Here is a 24,023-nt window from a genome sequence, read left to right as displayed (position 1 = left end):
GGGCGACGCCCCTCCCCGAACGGGCCCGCACGGAGGGGCGGCCGCCCTCCCGCGCAAAATTCCACTCGAGAACCCGGGTGTAGGGTCGGGGCGGGGAAATTCGGGAAGTCGAGAACCTGGCGCCCCTACATGCAAGCGTTCCGGTCGGCCGCGCCGCCGCCGCCACCTCCGCCACAGAAAAAACGGTTTCAAATCCTTGCGGGCCGCGGCGGTCGCCGCCGCCCTAGCAGCCCAGGGGCGGGGACTTCCGCGCCCTCATTCCCCGCCCCCTTCCCACCCCGCCGCTCGCGACCTGCGCGCGGCGCCGTTGCCATGGCGACGCTCCCGGCAATTCGGAGGCGGGACTTCCGTACTCGTTCCCTCCAGATCCCGGTGAGCGCGCCGGGCGCTGTTGCCATGGCGACGTTCCCGGGTGTCGCGCAGCCTCCAAGCTGGCTGAGCAGCCTGATGGTACGTAGGCAGAGGTTCCCAAGGTAACACGATCGCTGTCGGCACACTGCTCTCCTGGGTCATCCAGCGAGGAGAGTCTCTTGTGAACATTTTAGGTGTTGTAGAGAAGAAACAGGTAAAGGGTAAAAAGAAATAGAATAGCTGGAGGGGTGTTCACAGAAGGGTGTGCCCATGTGGACAGACGTCATTGAGTCTACAGAAGTGAGAATGTACTGCCTGGTATCTCAGAAGTGGGAACCAAAGGTGAATGATGAGGTCGGATTAAAGGGGGAAAGTGAGCATTAGCTTGTTTTTTGTTTTGTTTTGTTTTGGTTTTTGGTTTTGGTTTTTGGTTTTTTGCATTCAGAACTCTCCGAGGTCTAAAGAAACTGGGCCCCAAATTCTGAGGATGCTGAAATAAAATAAAGGGTTTTGTGTTTACCAGTCCTGTGTAGAATAGCAAGATCCAGTGGGAAAATGTAATTTGTTTTACTCCCAGGAAGTCTCAAGCACCTCAACGGCAGTCTCCATGTCTGCGTTGCTATGTTGTGATATTTTTTGGTCTTCTATTACATTTCTGGAAGAGCTCTGAAGTATATTTATCCAAATACCAGGCAGAAACAAAATTTAAATTGTAAAAACACTCACTTAAGTGAAATTCAGTTTACCACTGTTTCTCATCTAATTTCACAACAGGATTTCTTCTGCAGTATCCGCGATACACTCAGTGTGATGCCAAATCTAACATAAGCACAGCTTGAAGCAACTTTTCAGTTTTTCCATAAAGAAAATAGAAGATTCATTCATTTGTAACTCGTTACTTTCAAGCTTCCAGAGGGAAATCGTATTCTCTCCAAGGTGCTTTTTCAAATTCATCCTACCAGAAATAAGCATCAACAGTTCTTCATTGTTTCCATGACAAATTATAAAGGCTAAAGGAAGGAAACTGAAATGCTTTAGAAATTAGTTTTCCAAAGCATATTTCCAAAGCATGTTTATGGCTAAAGAATGATCAGTCATCCAGATCATTTGCAATGAGATTCAGGGATGCAAAACCCATGCAAGCAATTAACTGCAAGAATTTGACCACTCAGTGAAGTTCGAAATATATAACCACATTGAAGGGAGAACGTGAAATGAGTTTTTGACAATTGATGTCTAAATGAAATGAGCAAAAAAAAGGAAGGTGAAAAAAGAGATCAAAGGTAAAAATAAAGTCAAGTTCATCTGAGCAGAAATAATTGCAGGAAAAATATGATTGAAAGTAAAAAGTCATTACTAAAAAAAATTAAGAAAGTAGACTTCTTAAGTATTTTCCCTAAATAAGTGAAAGAAGGTAAGAAGATAAGAAAATCTCCCTTTCCACTTTTAAGAACTATGAGACTGCCAATTTTTTCATTTAAAAAGTATATTGGGGGTGCCTGGGTGGCTCCGTGGATTAAAGCCTTTGCCTTCAGCTTGGGTCATGATCCCAGGGTCCTGGGATTGAGCCCCGCATTGGGCTCTCTGCTCCGCAGGGAGTCTGCTTCCTCCTCTCTCTCTCTGCCTGCCTCTTGCCTACTTGTGATCTCTGTCTGTCAAATAAATAAAATCTTAAAAAAAAAAAAAGTATATTGACCCTTGAACAACATGGGTTGGAACTGCCTGGGTCCACTTATACACCAATTTTTTCCCATAAATAACAACAGTATAGTCCTGTAAATGTGTTTTTTCTTTCCTTATGATTTTCTTATCTCTGCCTTACTTTATTGTGAGGATACAGTAAATGATACATGTAACACACAAAATATGTATTAATCAATTATTCGTGTTATCAGTAAGACTTCTGGTCAAAATTGACTATTAGTAGTTAGGTTTTGGGAGAGTTAAAAATTACACATGGCTTTTCAACATGGATAATCCCTATGTTGTTCAAGTGTCAACTGTACATACATATATATTTATGCAGACGAAAATATTGTTATGATATGCATGGAGGTTATTAGTGTCATTTATGTTATAAATATGAAGCTGGGATACCAGTTTGAGACTAAGCTGCGTTTCTCTTGGGATTTAAGCCTATATACATCTTAGTGAGCAGTCTGGTGGAAAATATAAAGAATCTCTTTACATGAGAATCAAGGAACTGCTAGGAAGTAACTCATCCTAAGAGATGGTGAGCAGGTCTGGTTCCATGACGATAAAAAAATTTGAAGAGAAAGGCTATTCTCCATAAAGCACAGTGCTGGCCTTGGAATGGCTTCCAGTTCTCCTCCTGTTGTTGTAACAGAGTCATTCCTAATCTTTAGAGGTAAGGAACATCCTTCGAAAATATTAAAAATGTATAACCTTCCTTCCTTCCTCCTTCACCATCAAATGCCCCCATGCCCCACAATATGGATACAAATCAAAGGGTTTCCAGAATTTCTGAAGCCCATCCATAGAATCTAGGTTAAGAACTCCTGGGTGTGGATTGATTACCCATTTAACCATTGAGAACAGAAGCCATAACCGGCATTTGTGAATGTAATTTCTGAAGGTAGCACACTCAGTACAGACAACATTGCCCCTAGTGTGGGCGCCAGCAACCTCAAGGCAGCATCAGTGAAAATTAGCACCAGGAACACCTTCATCAAGCATCAGAGACAAGAAGTGAGAATAACAGCATCCTCATAGCTACGGGCACTTAGAGAAAAATAAATGATGCAAGCCTATGATAGTTTAGTAACATACACAGCATGCATGAGACCCACCCTAGGAACCTTCATTAATATTTGGGAAGAAATGGCGAGAATCAGAGTTCACTCAGGGACCTCAAGGGTGAAGACAGATAAATACTCTTTTGTGACTGCTGCAATATGGCCCCAAGCTTATGTGGCCTGAAAAATAGAGCTTCACATAAACCTTTTAAGGCCAAACACCTAGGGCAACCAACTAATAGGACTTCTGTGTCTGGTTTTCTTACAATGCATGATAATTTTCAGCTGAAAATGTATTTATTGAATGCTACTAGGTGTCAGTGAACATCTAGTATGTATCTACAGGGAATGTTTCCTCTACCAGGAATGTTCTAACACCTTGCTCTTCACCTCGGCTTAAATGTCACTTACTCAATCCTTCATCGATTCTTAATGCACCCATTATTCTCTTTCAAAGCCCCTGTTCCTTCTCTTCATTGCATTTATCAAAATTTGTAATCAATTATTCACTAAACTAGCAATCTTTCTCAAATGTTTGTAGGATCCACAAGGAGAGGAACCATATATGCTGTGTTTATCATTGGAGACCCAGCACCTTGCAGAATACCTGCCACTTACAGACAATCTGTAAATGTTTATCAGTCAAAGAATGAAGGCAGACGGGTCTTTTGAGCCTTTCTCTGCACCTGTGGTGGAACATGGCCACCCTTAACTTCCTAGTTTACAAAGCTTTCATTCAAGAGGCCCCGGAAGACTAACTGTTCTGAATCCAAACTTCTTCCTGGGAGAGTGCACTTGATTGGTCTAATTTGAATCAAGGAAGAACACTTAATCAGATCAGGTGTGGTCAGGAAATGGGGCATCCCGCTGTATTAACGTGACATTTTAGTAGCTCACCTTTGTGCTGAAGGACAAGGATCAGGATTCCTTTCTCAGAGAAGGGGACTTCACAAATGGTTCCAGCTTCAACAAAGCTTCTGGAGTTTGAAAACAAAGATGAGTTTCCACCCTCCAAAAGTTTAACGTATAGTAGGAGGTAATAAGACAAACACCAAATAACCATATTTGGAATCAGATTACATCACCTGGCTTGAAAGGTATATAAAAAGTATGTTATGGGAATAGAGGGGAGATAAAGCAAACACTATATAGTCATTATAAAGTCAGGATAAGAAAATATATACCCAACCTTGTTTTAGCTCCAGCGTTAGAAACCGGATTGAAATTGAAACATTATCATTGAAAATATTGTTTCCAAAAATACCTATTATTTTCTATCAGCTACAAGTGACTTAAATGAAAGAAGTTTGTTTCAAAAACTAGTAATATTTAACCTCAATTTTTAAAAAACCAAGGGTAACACAGTCGATAATAGAATATGAACATGATAGTAAAAACATGACCATAAGCGGTGCCTGGGTGGCTTGGTGGGTTAAAGCCCCTGCCTTCAGCTCAGGTCATGATCCCAGGACCCTAGGATCTAGCCCCGCATCGGGCTCTCTGCTCAGCAGGGAGCCTGCTTCCTCCTCTCTCTCTGTCTGCCTCTCTGCCTACTTGTGATCTGTCAAATAAATAAATAAAATCTTTAAATTAAAAAAAAAAACGCAACTTACAATTTCCTAAAGGCATTCTTGTGATACCTTAATTGCCTTAAAGAGTCATATCGAAAGTAGAAGTCTGCACTAATAAATACTAAAAGTGCATTACAAAATATGATGATTCTATTTTACATACGTGCCAGACACACAAAGAAAGGAAAACATGTAAGAATACAAATCAAATGTGGCCAGTGATTCTCTAGGTGAAGTGATTAAACATATTTTAAGTTCTGCTTTGCTTTCTAAATAGCCTCAAATCTCTCCAAAAATAGCACTCTTTTGGGAAAATGGACTCAGACCCAAAATTTTGAAATTTACTCTATTTTTCCTCTAAAATTTTTTTGAGTCAGGGCTTCAAGAGCTTCAATGTGAATTTGTCCACTATTTGGAAAGACTGTGAATAATAAACATATAAAAGAGAAAGTACAATACCTAAGAACAAATGTTAGTGACTTTGGATCACTTCAGTGGACTATCAGGCAGTTATCCCCACTTACTAGCAAGAATAATAGGGGCGCCTGAGTGGCTCAGTCCGTTAAGCATCTGCCTTTGGCTCAAGTCAGGATCCCAGGGTCCTGGGATTGAGTCCTGCATCTGGCTCCTTGCTCAGTCGGGAGACTGCTTCTCCTTCTGCCTCTGCCTCTCCCCCTGCTCATTCTCTTTTTTCTCTGTCTCTCAAATAAATAAATAAAATATTTTAAAAATGATAATAATAAATCAAAAGTTACCTATAAAGAGAAATGAAATGTTTTTTCTAGATGGAGATTTTTGAATTGTTTTTTAAATCAGATTACAAAATTTTAGTGCTATTATACGGAAATTGGAAGACACTGAAAGGTTTCAAGAAGAAAATAAAAATTATGTATAATTCTACCATTAAAGAATAACCACTATTAATAATTGCATATATTTCCTCAAATTGTATGTGTGTGTGTGTGTGCATGTGTAATTGCTCTACTGTCTACTTATTGCTCCATCATTTGGATCCAACAAAATTTGCTTAATTTTTCTTCCATGATTGGACATGTAAGTTATTAGCAATTTTTTACTCTTATAAATAATGTTACAATAAATATCTTTAAATATATGCACCTTGGTTGAAGTTTCAGCTATCTCCATAAAAGATATTCCAATGAGCATAAAAAATTAAGGCTTTTGATCAGTATTGTCAAATTTCTTTCTAGGAGTGTTTTGCAAATTTGCAGTCCCACCCAATGGTCCCTGAGAGAGGCTATCTCACATTAACAATTTTTCTAATCTGTGCTAACTGTATATTAAAAACAGTCCTCTTTAATTTGCCTTTTCCACTCTTAGAAAAATTGAAATATTTTTAAAATCTCTATTAGTTTTTTTTTCTTTTTATTCATTTGCAAAGGACCCCTTTAGCCCTTTGCCCATTTTTCTAGAATTTGACATGAGGTCCGTAACTTCCATATTTTGATTTATCGTTTCAAAACCAATAATGCCTCTGCACACAGTACTTAGCATGAGCTGAGAATCTAACTACTCAAGTTTCAGTTGATTCACCATTTTGCATTATCAAGATACTCTGTATTATTAGAGTGAAATAAATGAATGAATCTCAGCTATCTAAATGGAAAGCAATTTACAAATACCAAGAATGATTATTATTATGTAAACACATTAGAGGTCGATATCACAATAATCCTACAGCCAGCAAATTCCTTAAATTGGATAGGAAATGATTCAGAACTTCCTATTTTCAGGTCATAAAATAGAAATCGTAAGACAAAAGATAGATGCAGTGTAAAGAGAGCAGGAACAGAATTGCGAGGCATTATTTTCTTTTCTTCACTACTAAGAAAAAAAGAAGAAAAAGAGTTACCACCTTTATTACAGTGATGCTGGATTCCATCCTTACGCCGGAAGTAAGCTGCATCTGGCATTCGATCCCTGTCCCTGTGGCTTGCTCTATCCTGCCCTCTTGGACGAGCCATAAGGGAGCTATCAACAGAGAGACACCGGCTCCTCTCCCCTTCAGAAATACGCATATCCCCCAGCCAGCGTGCTTACACGCTGGCAACCACCTGCCAGGAAATCTCTCCACGAATGTTCCAGCACTTCTCCCAAAGCTGTGAAATTCTAACTTTAGATTGCCATCATTTTGACAAACCACCAGGAAAATTAATCGCTAAATTAGCAGCGTGAGAGTGGTAGGAAAGACGTAGTTCTGAAGTTTGGGTAACTGTCACTAGCTTTGTGACTCTGATAAACGAAGTGACATAACCTCCCCGAGCTTGAGTTTCTTTACCTTCCCAATGGTATAACTGGGAAAATAAAAATAACAAAGGTGAGATACACGGAAAGTTGCCTGATGCTTGACCCTAGGAGACTTGGTTATCTTCTTTCATTCATTGCCAACTGTTCTCGCAAACACTTTTGAAAGTAAGAGATGCCACTAGGAGGCAGCATTTGCCCACAAAGAACTATTTCTCTCACACGCCCACACATTTGTGCACAAGCATACATTGCATAGTTACACACACACACACACACACACACACACGTTCATGTCGACTCATATGTCGCACACTCACACACACACTTGCACACATCCCAGGTGATTTTCTTTTCTTTTTCTGTTTCTTGTATCTTTTCCATCTTTCACTTAGGGATTAAGGTAGGGAATGATCCTCAGGGTACATGAGAAATTTCGCTGATGAATATTTGTCACTGAGTTTGGGGCCTCAGAAATGAGACCCTGTATATTGAAAGACTGGTCAATGCCTTAGAAATGAGAGAAGTCATTTTTGATACTCTAAACCCCTGACAAATACATAGGACAGTGTGAGAGAAAAGCTAAAACATGGACACCTTTGCATGGAGAAATCTAACCAGCCATCATCCAAGAGAAGAAAGCTGGGCGTTAGGAGGCACAGTTGGGGACCTCCTTGTATTGAGAGAAGTCCTCCTTGGCCATATGTAGCTTATAGTGTTGGTGGGGTCTGCTGTTGCTAGTTAATTTCTATCACATAACATGGGAAGATGAATTCAATGATGCTAAAATATAGGATGATAACCGGCTCCTTAACCATAGTTTCACTCTTTCTCTGTCTGACCCTGTGGGAGGCGGAAGGAGGCACTTCCTGCTCTGTCAGCACTGCACACCTACTAGGGAGGGGATAGCTGAATTTTAATGCTGGGTGACCTGATGACCAAAGCTTTTAAGAAGAAAAGCATTTGGGAAAGACAATCTACCTGTGTCGCTAAATGGACCACATAATCATGAAATGGAGGGCTGAACTGGGCAGTTTCTACTGACTGGGCCTTCTAATCCAAATTGCCAAAGTAGCAGATTTTTCTTTCTATAAAAATATCATTAAATTAGAAGACTCGGGACTATGGCTTAAGCTTTAAAGTCTACTCTGATTAATTTTTCAGGGACCCAAGCCTATCCAGAAGCCTGAAATGCCTTCCATTGGAAAAAAAAAAAAATGGTGCAAAACGCCATCCTCAACAAACCTACAATGTTCTAGGAGCTTCTTTGTGGAGCAGGTTAAGGGCATAGGAGGTAAAGAGATGCTGTAGGTTGAACATAGGAGTTCTGGGCTCAGGAAACTGGCACTATGAACACCTGATCTTACCAAACAACAGACATGAAGGTCCAGTTATCAAGAGAGTGTGGTATTGGCAAAATAATAGACAAATAGATCAATGGAACAGAACAGGGAGCCCAGAAATAGACCAAGGTAAACTTGGGGTGATATGTCAGTGTAGGTTTCACTTTGGCTAAAAATGTACCACTTCGGTAAGTGATGCAGATAACAGCTAGGCTCTGCGTGTGTGAGGATGGGCAGTGTGTGCGAAACCTCTGCACTTTCTTCTCAGTTTTGTTGTAAACCTACAACTACTCTAAAGAAATAATAAAGCATTAAAAAATAAAAGGTATAATAATTTTAAATATACAATATATGTTCTTGTTCTGTTTTCTTTGTTGCATGTGGGTTTTTTTCTTTTTATGTTGTTTACGTCCTTTCAACATCAAGATGTTCCAAATCTTTCCTGAAAGGAGGCATAGTAGGACATACACGGTGTGAAAATATTGAAAACCTTTTACACCAGTTGATAGATAGCTGTTGCCCCAAATCTCTGAGTACCAACCACGAGGCCAACAGCTCTTCCCATAAGACCTTGTGCCTTACTTTCACCAGTCTAACTGAAGGGTAACACCTCATACATCGGGAGGCTTTCAGCCCCAACACCCCACCCCAGCCCCCACTCCAAGACAGCCATCCATTCTGATTGTCCCATATCCTACTGGTTATACCCTTGAGATGGGTGGTAATACTTAAGTAAATAATCCCTCATTGGGTATGTTTGTTCATTGGGTATAAACTAGACTATAGAACTTCAAAAATTCTGGATTATGTCTCAGTTGATCCAAGTAGGTAATGGCCTCGTGAAAGAACAGGAAAGCTTAATTGTGAGTCTTTATTAAAAAGAGGCCCTCAGAGATAGAGCAAAAGGCCTTGAAGCTCAGGTCGGCATTAGAAAGTCCCCCAATAACCACTCACCAAATAAAGAAAATCACTGACATTCATGGCTCCATAGTCCCGTTCAAGTGAGCTGAGGGACAGTGAGCAATTTAAAATTTTTTCCTATGTATTTTTAAAATTTTGAAATAATAAAATTAATCAGGAAAACATTTGTAACAAAAAGGAGGATAATAGAAAAACATGTTCTCTCCTTTTCTGGAGCAAACCTTGCTATCACGTCTGGAGCAAAAGGAGATGCTCTAAAATTTTTACTGCTGTCTTTTCATTCTTAGTCCTGTTACACGGGATGGGGGGGAGGGTCTCTTTTATTTTTTTATTTTTTATTTTAAGGATTTTACTTATTTATTTATTTTTAGAGAGAGATATTAGGAGAAGGGGAGGAACAGAGGAAGAGAGAGAAAGAGACTTGTGCCGAGTGTGGAGCAGGTCTCTATCTCACGACCCCTGAGATCATGACCTGAGCCAAAATGAAGAGTCAGACACCGAATGAGCCACCCAGGTACCCTGGGAGGTTCATTTAAAAAATAGTATGTAAGAAGTAAAAGGAAACAGTGGGTGTAAAGTTTTGTGCTAAGAGAGGAAGTCCAGAGCAGAAGGCTCTTTTGCTCAGCAAAATCCCCAAATAGGGCTTTTTGGTTTACAAAGAGGGGGTATCAAGTGGTCTCAAACCCAAACCCAAAGACCCAGAGAGGGAAAGACCATACAGAAAGGAAAGATTGAGGAAGAAAAGTAAAACTTTTTTAAGGTTAAGTAATGGAAATGTGGAGCTTTTGAATGACCACCTTGGGGGTGGGGGCAGAGAAATATCTTGGAAGAGAGCTCTGGCCCCCACCCACAGCAAGCAGGTCAAACCCTAATGAAAAAGCATCAGTGAGGGAATTTTGGGGAGACAGATTTCAAGAGTAGTGACAGGACTTATTTGTAGAGCTGGCAAAGAGAAACACCTTTTTCTAGTACTTTTATAAAAAAGAGGAATATAAGAAATTAAAAATAATTAAAAATTAAAATAAATTAAAACAAAATAAAAACAAAAAGAGGGAGAAAAAGACAGGGCAGTAGCTGGAAAAAGATGTCAGACAATAGGAAGGGTTTTTGTAAAGGGTGATATTACCGTATATTTCTACACTGATAGAAATGGTCCAATAGGAAGAAAAAAAAATAAAAACGGAAGATCACTCATGGCAGGAGCAAAATCCTTAAGTGGGAGAGAGAAGATGGGATCCAGTGCATATGGTTTGCCCCTAGATGGAAACTGAGTTTATCCACTGCAACAAGACAGAAGGCAGAGAATCTGGTACAGGTACTAGTAAGTTGACAGATTTGGTCATGGGAAGATTTTTTATTTTATTTATTTTTAAAAAAAAAATTTGTTTAGAGACAGCATGTACCAGTGAGGGGAGAGAGAGACCCTCCAGCAGACTCCCTGCTGGGGTTCGATTTCCCCAACCCTGAGATTACATAAGCAAATCAAGAGTTGCTTAACCCACTGAGCCACCCAGGCGCCCTATAGAAAGGTCTTTTAAAGGGTCTTTTCTATTTTCTTGGTGCAAGAAGAGGAAGATTATCAGATGAGGGTGAGGGGAGAGAAGGTGGCTTGAGGAGGGTTGAGAAGAGAAGTAGCCACCTTGGAGAAGAGGGGAGTGCACAAATTAGAGAAATACGGTAAGACTGCCAGGCAGAGCTGAGGGCTCGTGTGATGGTTCTCGGGACCATTCTATGAAAAATACTGCAGTTGGTTAAGGTGAAATTATTTGAGTAGAGCCAGGGAGACCTAACTAGGTTACCTGGGTAATTATGTACCCTTCCTATTCCACATCACGAAACGGCCAAGTTCCAAGTGTCTGGGTTTCTTAACCAACTAACATAACTAAAAGGAAGCTACCACGCTGCAGCGAGAAATGGAATAAATTCAGTCACTTTATTTTTCCACTTCTTTCATGCTCCTTGGACAAACACTGATTCAAGTGTGCCATTTAATTTTGAATCTGAAAACCAGTTTAGCACGGTTTTACATCTGATGCATCGGTTTTCCAGAAAGCCAGAGAGCTGTGTTCTGTTCGGAAAGAGAAAGAGAAAGACTCTAAGAGAAATGATCATTTCTTAAATTTGCTAAGTGCCTAAGCCAAATCAAATAGAATTTACCAACGGGTGGGAAAATTTAATTATATGAATAAAACCATGGACTGTGAGGTTTCAGTGATAGGAGAAAACATCAGGGAAATGATAAGGCACTCATTTCCAAGAGAGAAAATAAAAGGTTCTGTCTAATTCTGACAGTCAAGATTTAAAAAAAAAAAAAAAAAAAAAACCAACTGTATCAGCCTTTTATTTATTCTCGATGCACTAACAGTGCCATATCTGTCTGAAGACTGTAAGGAACAATGGCCTGAAGAAATACATCAACAAAACTCAGCTTGGTTTTTTAAAATTATCCTCTTCTAATATTTTGTGCACTGATTTGAATGAGGCTACAGGTGCTCTGTCAATTTCAGTATTTAATATCTGCCTGGGGGGTCTGCTATATTTGAAACAATAACAATTTATCCAGTGCATTTCTAACCATTAGTGATTATAATAACTATCATTGTTTGAGCACTTCCTCTGTGGCATGGATCATATTTCTGGTAAACAAACCTATGAAGTAGGTGATATTTTCATCCCCTTTTCTGTCTCTAGCTAGTCATTTCTCAAACCCCTCATCTTCTCTAACCTGCCTGCCCAGTATACGGCTGTCAGCGTTCTTGGAACATTTTTTTTTTTTTAAGATTTTATTTATTTGGGCGCCTGGGTGGCTCAGTGGGCTAAGTCGCTGCCTTCGGCTCAGGTCATGATCTCAGGGTCCTGGGATCGAGTCCCACATCAGGCTCTCTGCTCAGCAGGGGGCCTGCTTCCCTTCCTCTCTCTCTGTGATCTCTTCCCTTCCTCTCTCCTACTGTGATCTCTCTCTGTCAAATAAATAAATAAAATCTTTAAAAAAAAAAAAGATTTTATTTATTTATTTGTCAGAGAGAGAGAGCACAAGCAGCGGGAACAGCAGGCAGCAGGAGAAGTATTTTCCCCGCTGAGCAGGGAGTCTGATGTGGGGCTGGATCCCAGGACCCTGGAATCATGATCTGAGCCAAAGGCAGAAACTAAGCCACCCAGGCATCCCTCTTGGATCCCACTTCTAAACTAAGAGGCAATAGTGCCTTCAGCCTCTGGTTCATTCTTCCTTCATAGTACAAAGCTATTTAAGCCCTAAACCTGAAAATTTAAAAATTTGGCAGTTCTAAATGCTGATCATTGTATACTTCTTGATCTCACACAAACATAACCTCATCCTCCTTGAAGTATTTTGCTCTAATGAATACTTTGCCCTAATGAAGACTTTTCAAAGTCCAGGAATTGCTGAAGAAAGAGGAAAAAATGTTAGATCTATAAACTAATCACCATTACCATGAGCTACTTTGTAATTGGGGTGAGTTTTCTGTAATTTGGGACCAAGGGGTAGTAAATATTATTTTTTTTTAAATCCCCAACTTTTTTTAAAGTTTTTAAAAAATTTATTTATTTGACAGACAGAGATCACAAGTAGGCAGAGAGTCAGGCAGAGAGGGGGAAGCAGGCTCGATCCCAGGACCCTGGGATCATGACCTGAGCTGAAGGCAGAGGCTTTAACCCACTGAGTCACCCAGGCACCCCAAGTAAATATTATTATTATTCAATACTCCATGCAATATTATTTTTTGAGCTTAATCTAGAATTATGCAAGATGGCATAATTCATCTCAGTATTCACTGAATAAAACTGCAACCCTGAGCTTTAAGGAAAAGAATTGGAAAGGAAAATGTTAATGCAAGTGGAGAAAATGAATCAATTTATTGCTTTATCTCACTGTTTTCTCCTGCTCCCCTGCTCTTTTTAAAAATCTGGTGGCCAGGGGCAACTGGGTAGCTCAGTCAGTGAAGCATCTGCTTTCAGCTCAGGTTATGATTCCTGGGTCCTGGGATAGAGTTCCCCATCCAGCTCCCTGCTCAGCAGGGAGCCTGCTTCCCCCTCTCTCTCTGCCTGCCTCTCTGCCTACTTGTGATCTCTCTCTCTCTTTGTAAAATAATAAATAAAATATTAAAAAAAAAAAGGAAAGAAAATCCAGAGGCCAAACTCACATGGCTTCTTGTAATCATATGTAATTAAAGTACTTCCTATGGTGAGAGGCAAGAGAGAATCCCAGCTAAAATCACCAGGGTCGGACTCACCCTTGAAGCACTTGGGGATTTCAATGGTGCCATCGATGCACTGAGCATCCTCTGTATAGCTACACTTCTTTTCCTTATTCTTGCAGAAGAACGAAACTTTTTCACCATGCAGCATTCCATTCTTGAATTTGTCTTGAAGCTTTACTTTCTGTCCTTGGTACAGCACTGTTGCTTTTTTAACAGATAATTTACAAGAAGCTGAAAGACACAATATTCGTGGTCAAGACTTGGGAGTTCAGTGAGTCTTCCTTAAGGACAATATAGCAGTTGAATCAGTAGTTGAGTATGCTTCAAACACATTGCTCAAGACAGGAAGATTCCAAGAATGTTCATAGTGAGTAACGTCAGTGTCATGGCCAATAGAAGTTCTTTATCCATGGAACCATTAATCATGGCTTCCAAGACGCCCTTTTCTCCCCCTGTAGTACCCACATAATAAGGTCAGAGCAGAAGTGTCAGATTTTAGGCTTCCAAGAAAAAGAACTTCTACGAGATACTGCCATTTTATGTAAACCTCCACTGCCCCACTGACATCCCATTTATTGAGCTAATGCAGCCATCCAACAGCTACTGTGAGAGTTGGCTGATGATAGTTCACAAATGCTCCTTTCTCTGAAAAGTTGCCCTCAGCCATAAGGGAGCCACCTCTTCCAGGAGAAATCAGCCTCCACACCAGGGTCAGGGAAGAGAGCAGCCCATAGCCAATGACGGACCAATAAGGGGATACAAAAAGCAGGTCCCCATGCCTTTTGGTGGGATCAACTGGGATAGAATTCATGGTCCAGAGCTGCCAAGGGGATGAAATTAAAACGAGACTCTATTTGAGACCACCTGTTTGTTCAAAATTTAGTCCCAGGATCATCAGCAGCTGTATCATTTGGGAACTTGAGCAAATTCTCAGGTCCTATCCCAGATCTACTGAATCAAACACTCTGGGTTTAAATAAGCCCTCCAGATGATTCTGGGACACAGTGAAGTTTGAGAACCAGTGCCCTACTCGAGCCAACCTGCCTCACTTTCTCCTGAGACACTCACTGAGTAAATCACCTGCACTTGAATCCCTGTCTCAGGCTCTGTTTTTAGGGGACCCCAACATAAGACACTAATAATACATCATTTTGCCTGCTGTGCTTAGTTTCCTTTTCTGCTTAAACTTCCCAGCCCTATAACAACCAGCATAGAAATACAGAGCTAGGTAACTGTTCTCTGCATAAGCATGACCCTGGATCAAGGATAGACACCTAACTCATAAGGAACCAGTGTTTCCAGGAAAAGATGCCAGTTAGTGTTGAGCCCTTTGCTTAAGAGGTCCTGGTGCAAAAGTCAAGGCAGGTTTGAGGAGAGAGAGCAGGGAAACATGAAGATGAGAGAGAGAGAACATGAGGTCACTGAGATACGGGAAGAGTAGCCATAGGGCCTGGCTTCAGTTCAAATCCTCAGGAGGACCAGTTGCATTTCATGTGTTCGTCATTCGTCATCAATGTCCATATGATCACCTGTAGCCTGTTTATGATAAATCCCTATTTCCTTGAACTAGCTTGAATGTGTGGTTGGTTTTTTGCAGCAACAAGAAGAGTCTAGACTAGGACAAAGCAGAAAAGGATGCTCACAGAAAAATGAGCATAGGAAACCCACACCATTTTCCAACGTATCATCAATGCTTACAAAGGATCTGTGTATCTCCTACAGTTTCATCTCAAACACACTTGCTAAGCGTGAAGCTCCCCAAGGCACATGTGAGTCCTAAAGTCTTTCACATACAAATAACTGTGAAGCAAGTCTGAGCAACAAGCAGAAAATGACTGGAACAAGAAAACGGCAAGTAAAAGTAATCCACTGGGTAAGTTCGGGGACGTAGGAAGACTGCACCCCTATTTCATACCTTTACAACTTGGTTGTGCAGACCAGTTTCCAAATTTGTTACATTCTACTTCTTCTGGGCCATCCAAGACGTATGTATCATGGCAACCGTATGTGGCTTTATCCTTGTAATAAAGTGCTTGTTTTGCAGGATAGTTCACAAACCCATTGTCTGGTCTTGATGGGAATGGGCATTTTACTTCTAAAAAGTATATTCAGTAAGACATGTTAGTATATATGTAGTACTCTTCCGCAGTTACAAAATATTTACATTCTAATCTCCATTTCCCTATTGAGTCACTGGGTGTTCCTGGAACTGGAATTCAATTTCTAGGGACCTGGGTGCTTAATCCGGTCCCCCTTTTCTTATGCCCACAGGACCCTAGATGTTATAAAGGAAAAAACAATACTTTGAAAGTAAATCAATGAGTTACCAAGTGCTTTGGGCTCTCATACAATAGCAAAGTGTTATTTATTCCAAATTTCATCTGCATGCAGTCTAAAATGGTGGGTTTTAAAAAAGAAAAAATGATTCTGCCTCTTTTAATCAACAAACCATGAAATTAGAACACAAAGTCTCCCTCCACGCACACTAGCTCACCATTATTGGATTTTAGATGGTAAATCTAATTCTTTTTTTTTTAAGATTTTATTTATTTATTTGACAGAGAGATCACAAGTAGGCAGAGAGGCAGGCAGAGAGAGAGGGGGAAGCAGGCTCCCTGCTGAGCAGAGAGCCCGATGCAGGGCTCGATCCCAGGTCCCTGAGATCATGACCTGAACCGAAGGCAGAGGCTTAACCCACTGAGTCACCCAGGTAACACCTAGATGTCAAATCTAATTCTTATGAATGTCTTCAGTCTATATGAGAAGCCAGAATGAAATATGAGGGAGAAACATGATGTTTTTCCTGGCACCTGAATCTATGAGTCTATAATAATATTTTAAAAATAGTCCATGGAAGAAAAGTAAAGCATTTTTCTGTAGAAGAATGCAAACTAATAAATATAGGAGAAAAGATATAAAGTCACCAGTTTGCAACCACCAGTGTTGTAATTGACTAAGTTGGGCGTCACCAGAGGATGCTAAAATGTCAGTGAGAGGGTAGATATTCACACAGTCTCAAAGTATCACCCACCATTTGCTTCCGAAGAGGAAAAGATGCCTTTACCAAGAGATCTGACACAACCTACCTGACCGAGGGATGAAACAAACCATGACCAGTGATTCCTCCTGATGTGATGGAATGAAATTATTTAGCTTGAATCTAATCACAAGTAAATCATCACCTAGATTCAGAGTATGGAACATTCTACAAGACAGCTAGCCTATATTCTTTAAAAATGTCAAGGAGTGGCACCTGAGTGGTTCAGTCAGTTAAGCAGCATCTGACTCTTTTTTTTTTTTTTTTGTAATATTTTTATTTATTTGACAGGGAAAGAAAGAGCACAAGCAGCGGAAGCAGCAGGCAGAGGGAGAAGCAGGCTCCCTACTGAGCCAGGAGCCCAATGTGGAGCTCGACCCCAAGACCCTGGGATCATGACCTGAGCCAAAGATAGATGCTTAACTAACTGAGCCACCCAGGCACCCAGGCATCCCTAAGCATCTGACTCTTGATTTTTGGCTCAGGTTGTGATCTCATGGTTGAGAGACTGGGCCCCAGGTCTGGCTCCACGCTGGACATGGAGTCTGCTTGGCATTCTCTTTCTCCTTCTCTCTCTGCCCCTCCCCACCCTTGCAAACACTCCGTCTCTCTCTATAAAAATAAAATATAAATAAATAAAAATAAAAATGTCAAGTAAAGACTACTAAAAAGGCAGGGGATCATTCTTTATTAAAAAAGATTGTATTTATTTATTTATTTGAGAGAGAGACAGAGACAGAGAGAATGAGCATGAGTAGGGGGAGGGGGAGGGGCAGTGGGAGATGGAGAGGGAGAAGCAGACTCCCAGCTGAGCAGGGAGCCCAACACAGGGCTCAATCCCAGGACCCTGAGATCATGACCTGAGCTGAAGGCAGAGGCTTAACCCACTGAGCCACCCAGGTGCCCCTAAATCAAATGTTCTTGTGATTCTTAAATTTAGGTGGACTATAAAAGCTTGGAACAATCCGACTACAGCCCAGTTTTTCACCGTCATCTCCTAGAGCTCCCCAATTTAATCTTGGCTTCTCCCCACCAATCTCACTACCATATTTGACTGTCCATGCATACACCCTGTTCTCTCACGGCTCCCTGAATTCCCATGACTTCCCCTCATTCTCCACTTCTCCTCTTCTGGGAAGCCCTCCCAAGCAGCTCCAAATAGTTCATGGCATTATGTAGAATTCTCCTGACGTCAGAAGCCAGGCATCCTTCATCTGGTATCCCCAACACCCAGCACACTGCCCAGATTGTGGTAGATGCCAATAAACATGTATTAAACAAGACCATTGGAAACAGTCGATGAGAGTGGAATTTTCCATTCTCAAAAATGGGATTCTACACTATCATAATAGTTTTGTCTTGTCCTTGTACCTACCTCTGCATTCTGGTAATGCAGTCCAATTTCCATGTGCTGTGCAGGTAACTGTATCATTTCCAAACATGGCATAATGCGGCAAACATTCGAAGACAGCTTTTGTTCCATAGAGGGAGTGGTTTTTAGTCAATGACTTAAAATCACTAAGGGTTGCGAACTTAGGAATGGATGGAGGAGGGCAGGTTACAGCTGGAAAAAGAAAGAACGATCACTTTTATGAAATAGTTGAGTCTTTTAAAGCTACTCTTTCCAGAAAAAGAAAACAACAAACAAACAAGCAAAGATTAACTTGAGGAAGTGCAAAGTGGAATCAAACTCCAGGGGAAAAACAATCACTTACAAAAGTCATGGAAGAACATATGACCTGAAAAATTAGATGACCGAACCAGTGAAAAGACTGAAAAATGAAGTAAGTCTAAGTCTTGTCCCTGCGAATTTGCTTCTTACAATGACACAGTACATAGGTCTCCATAAGGCTTTGATCCAAATGCTAGATGTTTCTGGAAGTCAGAGTTAGTAGAGGATGGACAACTCTCATGAATGCTCATGAGAGTGCTTGGTACAACGTCCTCTGTGACATCTTCATTCCACTGCTGTCTTACATGGGTTTGTTCCCACTGAACATCTCCCGCTTCTGCACTCTGAATGCTTGGAGCTTGCACAAGTAACTTTACATGGAGATATGGTCAGGGTTGTCATCTGACCTAACTAATATAGGGTTTCAATAAATCCAGGGAGAGTTATACTAACGTAAAGGAAGTTAGTGCAGAGCAGAATGTGATTTAATCTGAATTATTTAAATCCTTGCTACTCCAAGTGGGAAGCCTGCTATTAATGCAGCGGCTCAGACGCCATCCAGACTCATGCATCAGAATCTGCCTCTTAACGAGATGCCCAGATGATTCACCTGTCCATTAAAGTACAAGGAGTGTTGGTTTAGATTAGATGGAAGCTAAAGCAGATTTTCTGTTTGTAACCAAGAAGCAAAAGTGACTTTACATAGTTGATGTAAACCTGCTTCCAAGGGAAACTAGAGGAACAGTGGTGATTTTTACTGCTGAGTAAAGAACTCTAATTTAGCCTTAAAAACCTTTTGTTTGGGTAGTTCAACTTTACTCAAACGATCATTGATTTGAAATTGCTTGACTTTTTCACTGGCTCTTGTTAGGACAGATCTCACTGAAATGTTGGGGAACCATAACCATGATTGTGACGTGTGGGACTCCTGGTCAAAGATGGGACTCCTATGACTCACAATCAGAACACCCTTGCCTCCATCAGCAATGTCCAGAGCCGCCCCTGACTGCATGGTCCCAGAATAAACCAGCAGTGTGTTTTGAAGCAAACCCACTTCACTCCTATGAGGCAAGGCCCTTTGATGGAATCTAAGGTCACTGCGAAGGTTACTTTCCTATGTTCCTCATCACTAGACACACTCGCCGAAAGGCAGACCAAAGTCTCCTTCAGCCATACAGCCTCAGTGCTGAGAACAGGACATGACCCACATTAGGTCCCCAATACCCATTTATGTATCTCATAATGAGATCTCATATGAGATAAATATCTCATAAATGAGATATATCTCATATGTATATCTCTTATGTATCTCATAAATGAGATACATAAATGGGTGAATGTATAAATGAATGAATGAGATCCCAGAGTGGCAGGAAGATTGTTTCCAGTTCTTCTAGTCAAATGATGGCCATCCCAGGTTGACCAATATCACATGTAGCCAAGCCCCTGCCAAAAACTGTGAGAGTGAGGGGAAGAATAAGCCCAAATACCACTGGTTTCACCAGGTGAAGGATACAAATGTGATTAGAGTCGAATGCTTCCCTTCTGTCCTTCCAAAAGGGTTGTTGCATCCTCCAAGGTAAGATGATATTGGTAGGAACACTCTCTGTAAGGATGAGTAACCATCCCAAGGAGTGAGGACTGAGGGGTTTCCAGGCCAGGGAGTGTACAGTGTTGAGGCCAGCAAAGTCCCAGGCGAAACAACTAATTTCTCTCCCCAGAACTGGGGACCCACAGACTCACGAGTACAGACAGGAAGGTCAACATTCCATTTTCCTTCCTCGGTGCATTGAGCAGAACTACTTCCATTCAGATAAAACCTGCAAAAGGACAATATAACCCATCAGTAAAATCACCCGACGATGGCATCTCAAATGTCCTCATCACTGAGCATTGCCTCGGAGTCATGTTACCAACTTTTCCCCTATTTTGTAAGGCTGCTTTCTTGAGGAGCTCAGCACTCTTAAGGCTCATCAAATCTCCCAGCCCAGGGCTTCAGGGAACTCATGGAAGAATGAGAAATTTCCACAGCTGGAGGCATAGAAGCCAAACCCCCAGATCCCTTCTTTCCAATCAGTAGACCAAAAATAACTGCTTCATAGGCAGAGCGAAGAAGCAGCTCTTTTTCAGGGTCACAAAACTGAATCAAACTGAGTCATGGCTACTCTTCATTTCCTAAAACTATTCACTCTACTGAGATAAATGGGTAGAAACAATGCATCTATTTCCAATGAAAATGTAACATTGTCTCATCCAACCAATTGCTTCAAGGTCCTTTTTCATCAGACCCACAAGTTAATTGGTGTTTCGGATGAAAAGAGTTCATTTCTCTTTCACACATAGTATTTCTTCATTTCCAATCCCAAATAAGAATCCTCAGTAAAATTTTGCCCTAAGGTACAGCCAGCTGACCTATACCGACCATGTCATTGGGGGTGACTTTGCTCATAAGGCAGCTGAGCTATGTGACCAACTGGACGTGCTTTCTTGCTAGAGATGCTGATCAACGGAACTGCCTTCTAGACCATCACACTCCCTATTTCACAAGAGAATACCCTCCTGGAGAGTCCCAGGTCAGTCAATCAAATTAGGTTCATATCTAAAGCCCAAGTCCAATTCCTAAAGTATTTTAACCTTCATGCCAAGTCCCAGAGATGATAAAGAATTACCATCCAGTTTTAAGGGTTCCAATGCACCTCCTTAGTTAAGTAACTGACCAGAGGGGAAGTTGGATACCAGTAGCAACTTCATGTGTCACTAGCTGTTCAAGTCTCTACCCCTCCCCCATCCCAATGCCACTGTGGTACAGATTAAAAGCAGGACTACAAATAATTTGTATTCAGCAACTCCAGCCTGAAGGCCAAAAATAAAATATGTCTTGATATTTAATGTAAGGGCACAGAGATGGTTCTGCCTCTGTTAGCTAGAAGTCCTTACCCAGGATTACAAGCAAAACTGATCGTGTTGGGATATTCAAAAGTTGTGTAACGTACAGCTCCATTTTCTAAGATTCCAGCAAAAGGACATACTCTGGCTGTAATTTAAAGATAGAGAGGTAAATTTCAATTTATAGAGTTTTTTTATTAGAGTAAAAACATGTAAACTCAGGCGCCTGGGTGGCTCAGTGGTTAAAGCCTCTGCCTTCGGTGCAGGTCATGATCCCAGGGTCCTGGGAATCAAGCCCTGCATTGGGCTTTCTGCTCAGCAAGGAGCATGCTTCCCTTCTTCTCTCTCTGCCTGCCCCTCTGCCTACTTGTGATCTCTGTCTGTCAAAAAAAAAAAAAAAAATATATATATATATATATATATATATATATATATACTCATTTCTGTTCTTTGATCCAATAACTCTACTGTTAACTATTCTAAGAAAACAACTCAAATTAGCCAAATGATATATGCACAAAGGGGCTCATTGCACTGCCTAATAACAAAAATCAGACAGCCTAACAACAGGTAGTTGTCTTGATTAATTATGGTAAATCAACAGTTGAACTCTTAGGCAGCCAACAAAATATGAATTACGAAGACTATGGAGACACTATCAATATTTATGCCGATGAATATAGAAAAATATAAAATGGTACCTACTTTCTGCAATGATTCAAAAATATACACATGGAAAGTAACTTGAAAAAATGAAATTGTTAGTATTCCAGTTATGACCAATTTAAAGAAAATTTTTCCCTCATGCTATTATAGCTGGTTTTTTTTTTTAAGGATTTTATTTATTTCTTTGACAGAGAGAAATCACAAGTAGATGGAGAGGCAGGCAGAGAGAGAGAGAGGGAAGCAGGCTCTCCGCTGAGCAGAGAGCCTGATGTGGGACTCGATCCCAGGACTGTGAGATCATGACCTGAGCCGAAGGCAGTGGCTTAACCCACTGAGCCACCCAGGCGCCCTATTATAGCTGTTTTTCATGAAAAATCGTGTTTAGTCCTTTTTGAATAAAAAAGCAGACCAAATCACTTGTATGAAATAGAGGAGTTTCACCAAGGTCTTGTCCATATGACCAAAACAACCAGAGCTCAGAGAGACCCATAAAGTGATTTTTACTCTTTAACTTCTACTTAAATGGTCAGAAATTCTTTCGGGTTAATTGCTCCATATTTAACTATAAAAAGTAATGCTGGTATGTTAGCACAGAACCATGTGCTGAGGAATAAAGAAAAGCAACCATCTACCATAAGGAGAGAGCAATAAATTTATATTTAAGTTTTTATATTATATTTACATATAATATTATAACTTATTATAAATTATGGTTATATAATCATATATAATTTATGTTATTATATTTATTATAGATTATTATAATACAATGATTCCATTAAGGATGCTTTCGTTTTGAGGCCAGGTCCAAATATCTGTACATCTTTTTTTTACATTTGCAGTCTCTCTCTCTCTCTCTCTCTTTTATTGTAGCGGGTCTCTTTTTTACATCTCTTCTAGTTCTGGGCTATGCTCACCTCCTCCTCTCTAAATAGCACCTGTTACCTCTATTCTCCCCTCCCATGAACACCACCCAGGCCCTCTGGTTTCTTCACAGCCTTCCATTCTGTGGCTCACCTGGCCCTCTGTGCCCCCAGCATGACAAAGGGGGCTTATGCACCAAGTGTCCTGAATCCCAGTGAGGGGACAGCATGTGAGAGAAGGCACTGACTTACGGGTACACCTCAGGGTGTTGACGGGCCAAAGTCCTGTGAGAGGGCACATGAACCGCCTCATCCCACCATGGGACGTATAGCCTGGACGGCAGGTGTACACAATCTGCTCCCCTGGGTCATAGGTTCTCTTTAATGGAGTAACGGTGGCAAATGGTAGCTCATCTGGTTTGGGACAGGCTGAAATAGAGCATGAAGTGTTTAGTTAAGAAATCTACATTTTTCTAAAATAAGACAAAATCAGAGAGGAAGACAAATCATGAGAGACTATTAACTGTAGGAAATAATTGAGGGTTGCTGGAAGGGAAGTGGTGGGGGGAATGAGGTAACCGGTTGGTGGGCATTAAGGAAGCAGTTGATGGAATGAGCACTGGGTGGTCTATGCAACTGATGAATCACCAAACTCTACCTCTGAACCTAGTAATACACTATATGTTAATTGATCTTAAACAACATTTTAAAAAGAAATCTATATTTTCATTTTTAAGCCTGGCTAGCACAAAAATGAAAAAACTAATGCTGCCAATAGTAACTATGCTAAATTCTGTACCAAATATTTCACGTATGCAAGATCTCATCTAATCTCCTCAACTTTGAAGGGTACTATAGGTGTCCCCCTTTTATAGGTCGATACATCGAGGCTTCATCAGGCTGAATATCTTAGGGAGGAGCTTTAAGTGTGGCAATAGTGAAGAATCAGTATCAATCCAGATTCCCCAGCATCCACACTAGAAAGAATTTTAATCATCATTACTGATCCCTGTCATATACTAGGGGGTTGGAGGTATTAATTATATTTGCAAAAGCAAAAAGTACTTACTCCGTCCTGCAGTAGCAACATGGCAGAGAAAACCTGAGAACAAGAAGAGCCCCAGAGAAATCATTGTGGATGACTCACACAGGCACTACCCAAATGGTTTCTTCTGCTAAAAAGAGGGATGCAAATATAAAAGTGCTTAAACATTAACCTTTTCTCCTGTGTTCTTTTACCTCTGTAAATAGAAGGTAAAATATCACAATTTGAAAGGAACTCTGAGACCTACATTTTTTAATCATTTACTTTCACTTCTGTGTGTCTGTTGTGAAATCCTTGGCAAATGGTTTCCATCTTCATAACATTTATTTTAATGGCACAACATGGTCCATTATCATCAAATAGAATTCTGGTGATTCCCAGATTGTCAGGGCTCTACTCCAGACCTTTCATCCTCCATCCTCAGTTTTGT

At 40.8% G+C, this 24,023-nt stretch overlaps 2 protein-coding genes across 6 annotated transcripts in view; both read right to left on the bottom strand.

Annotated features, from left to right (window-relative positions):
* The window catches only part of CEP112 (centrosomal protein 112), a 408,382-nt gene extending 408,120 nt beyond the window's left edge, over nucleotides 1-262 (bottom strand). For 2 of the 5 annotated variants that reach the window (XM_045080931.1, XM_045080930.1), the window contains exon 1: nucleotides 130-261. The gene's annotated coding sequence lies outside the window, so the exon portion shown is untranslated. Of the gene's footprint in view, nucleotides 1-116 lie in introns of all 5 variants that reach the window. The other 3 variants (XM_013054507.2, XM_013054504.2, XM_004749109.3) reach the window with 3 other exon arrangements.
* A 10,859-nt stretch (nucleotides 263-11,121) lies between these two features.
* APOH (apolipoprotein H) lies at nucleotides 11,122-23,731 on the bottom strand. The gene is made up of 8 exons (XM_004749110.1): nucleotides 23,618-23,731; nucleotides 22,801-22,977; nucleotides 21,071-21,167; nucleotides 19,877-19,953; nucleotides 17,837-18,025; nucleotides 15,340-15,519; nucleotides 13,458-13,655; nucleotides 11,122-11,275 (listed from the first exon to the last, which is right to left on the bottom strand). The coding sequence occupies exons 1-8, from the start codon at nucleotides 23,679-23,681 to the stop codon at nucleotides 11,220-11,222; spliced, it is 1,038 nt and encodes a 345-aa protein (XP_004749167.1). The 5' UTR covers nucleotides 23,682-23,731; the 3' UTR covers nucleotides 11,122-11,219.
* Nucleotides 23,732-24,023: the final 292 nt, after the last annotated feature.

This window comes from Mustela putorius, unplaced genomic scaffold (assembly GCF_011764305.1).
Source record: "Mustela putorius furo isolate JIRA1106 unplaced genomic scaffold, ASM1176430v1.1 tig00000487_pilon_pilon_pilon, whole genome shotgun sequence".
NCBI lineage: Eukaryota > Metazoa > Chordata > Mammalia > Carnivora > Mustelidae > Mustela > Mustela putorius.
This window is presented reverse-complemented; position numbering and strand designations above follow the sequence as displayed.

Coding starts and splice junctions, on each gene's coding strand:
- APOH (XM_004749110.1), bottom strand. CDS start 23,681: ATGATTTCTCTGGGGCTCTTCTTGTTCTCAGGTTTTCTCTGCCATGTT. Junction 22,978..23,617: donor TGTTGCTACTGCAGGACGGA/GTAAGTACTTTT, acceptor GCTCTATTTCAG/CCTGTCCCAAACCAGATGAG. Junction 11,276..13,457: donor AATCCCCAAGTGCTTCAAGG/GTGAGTCCGACC, acceptor CTTTCCGAACAG/AACACAGCTCTCTGGCTTTC.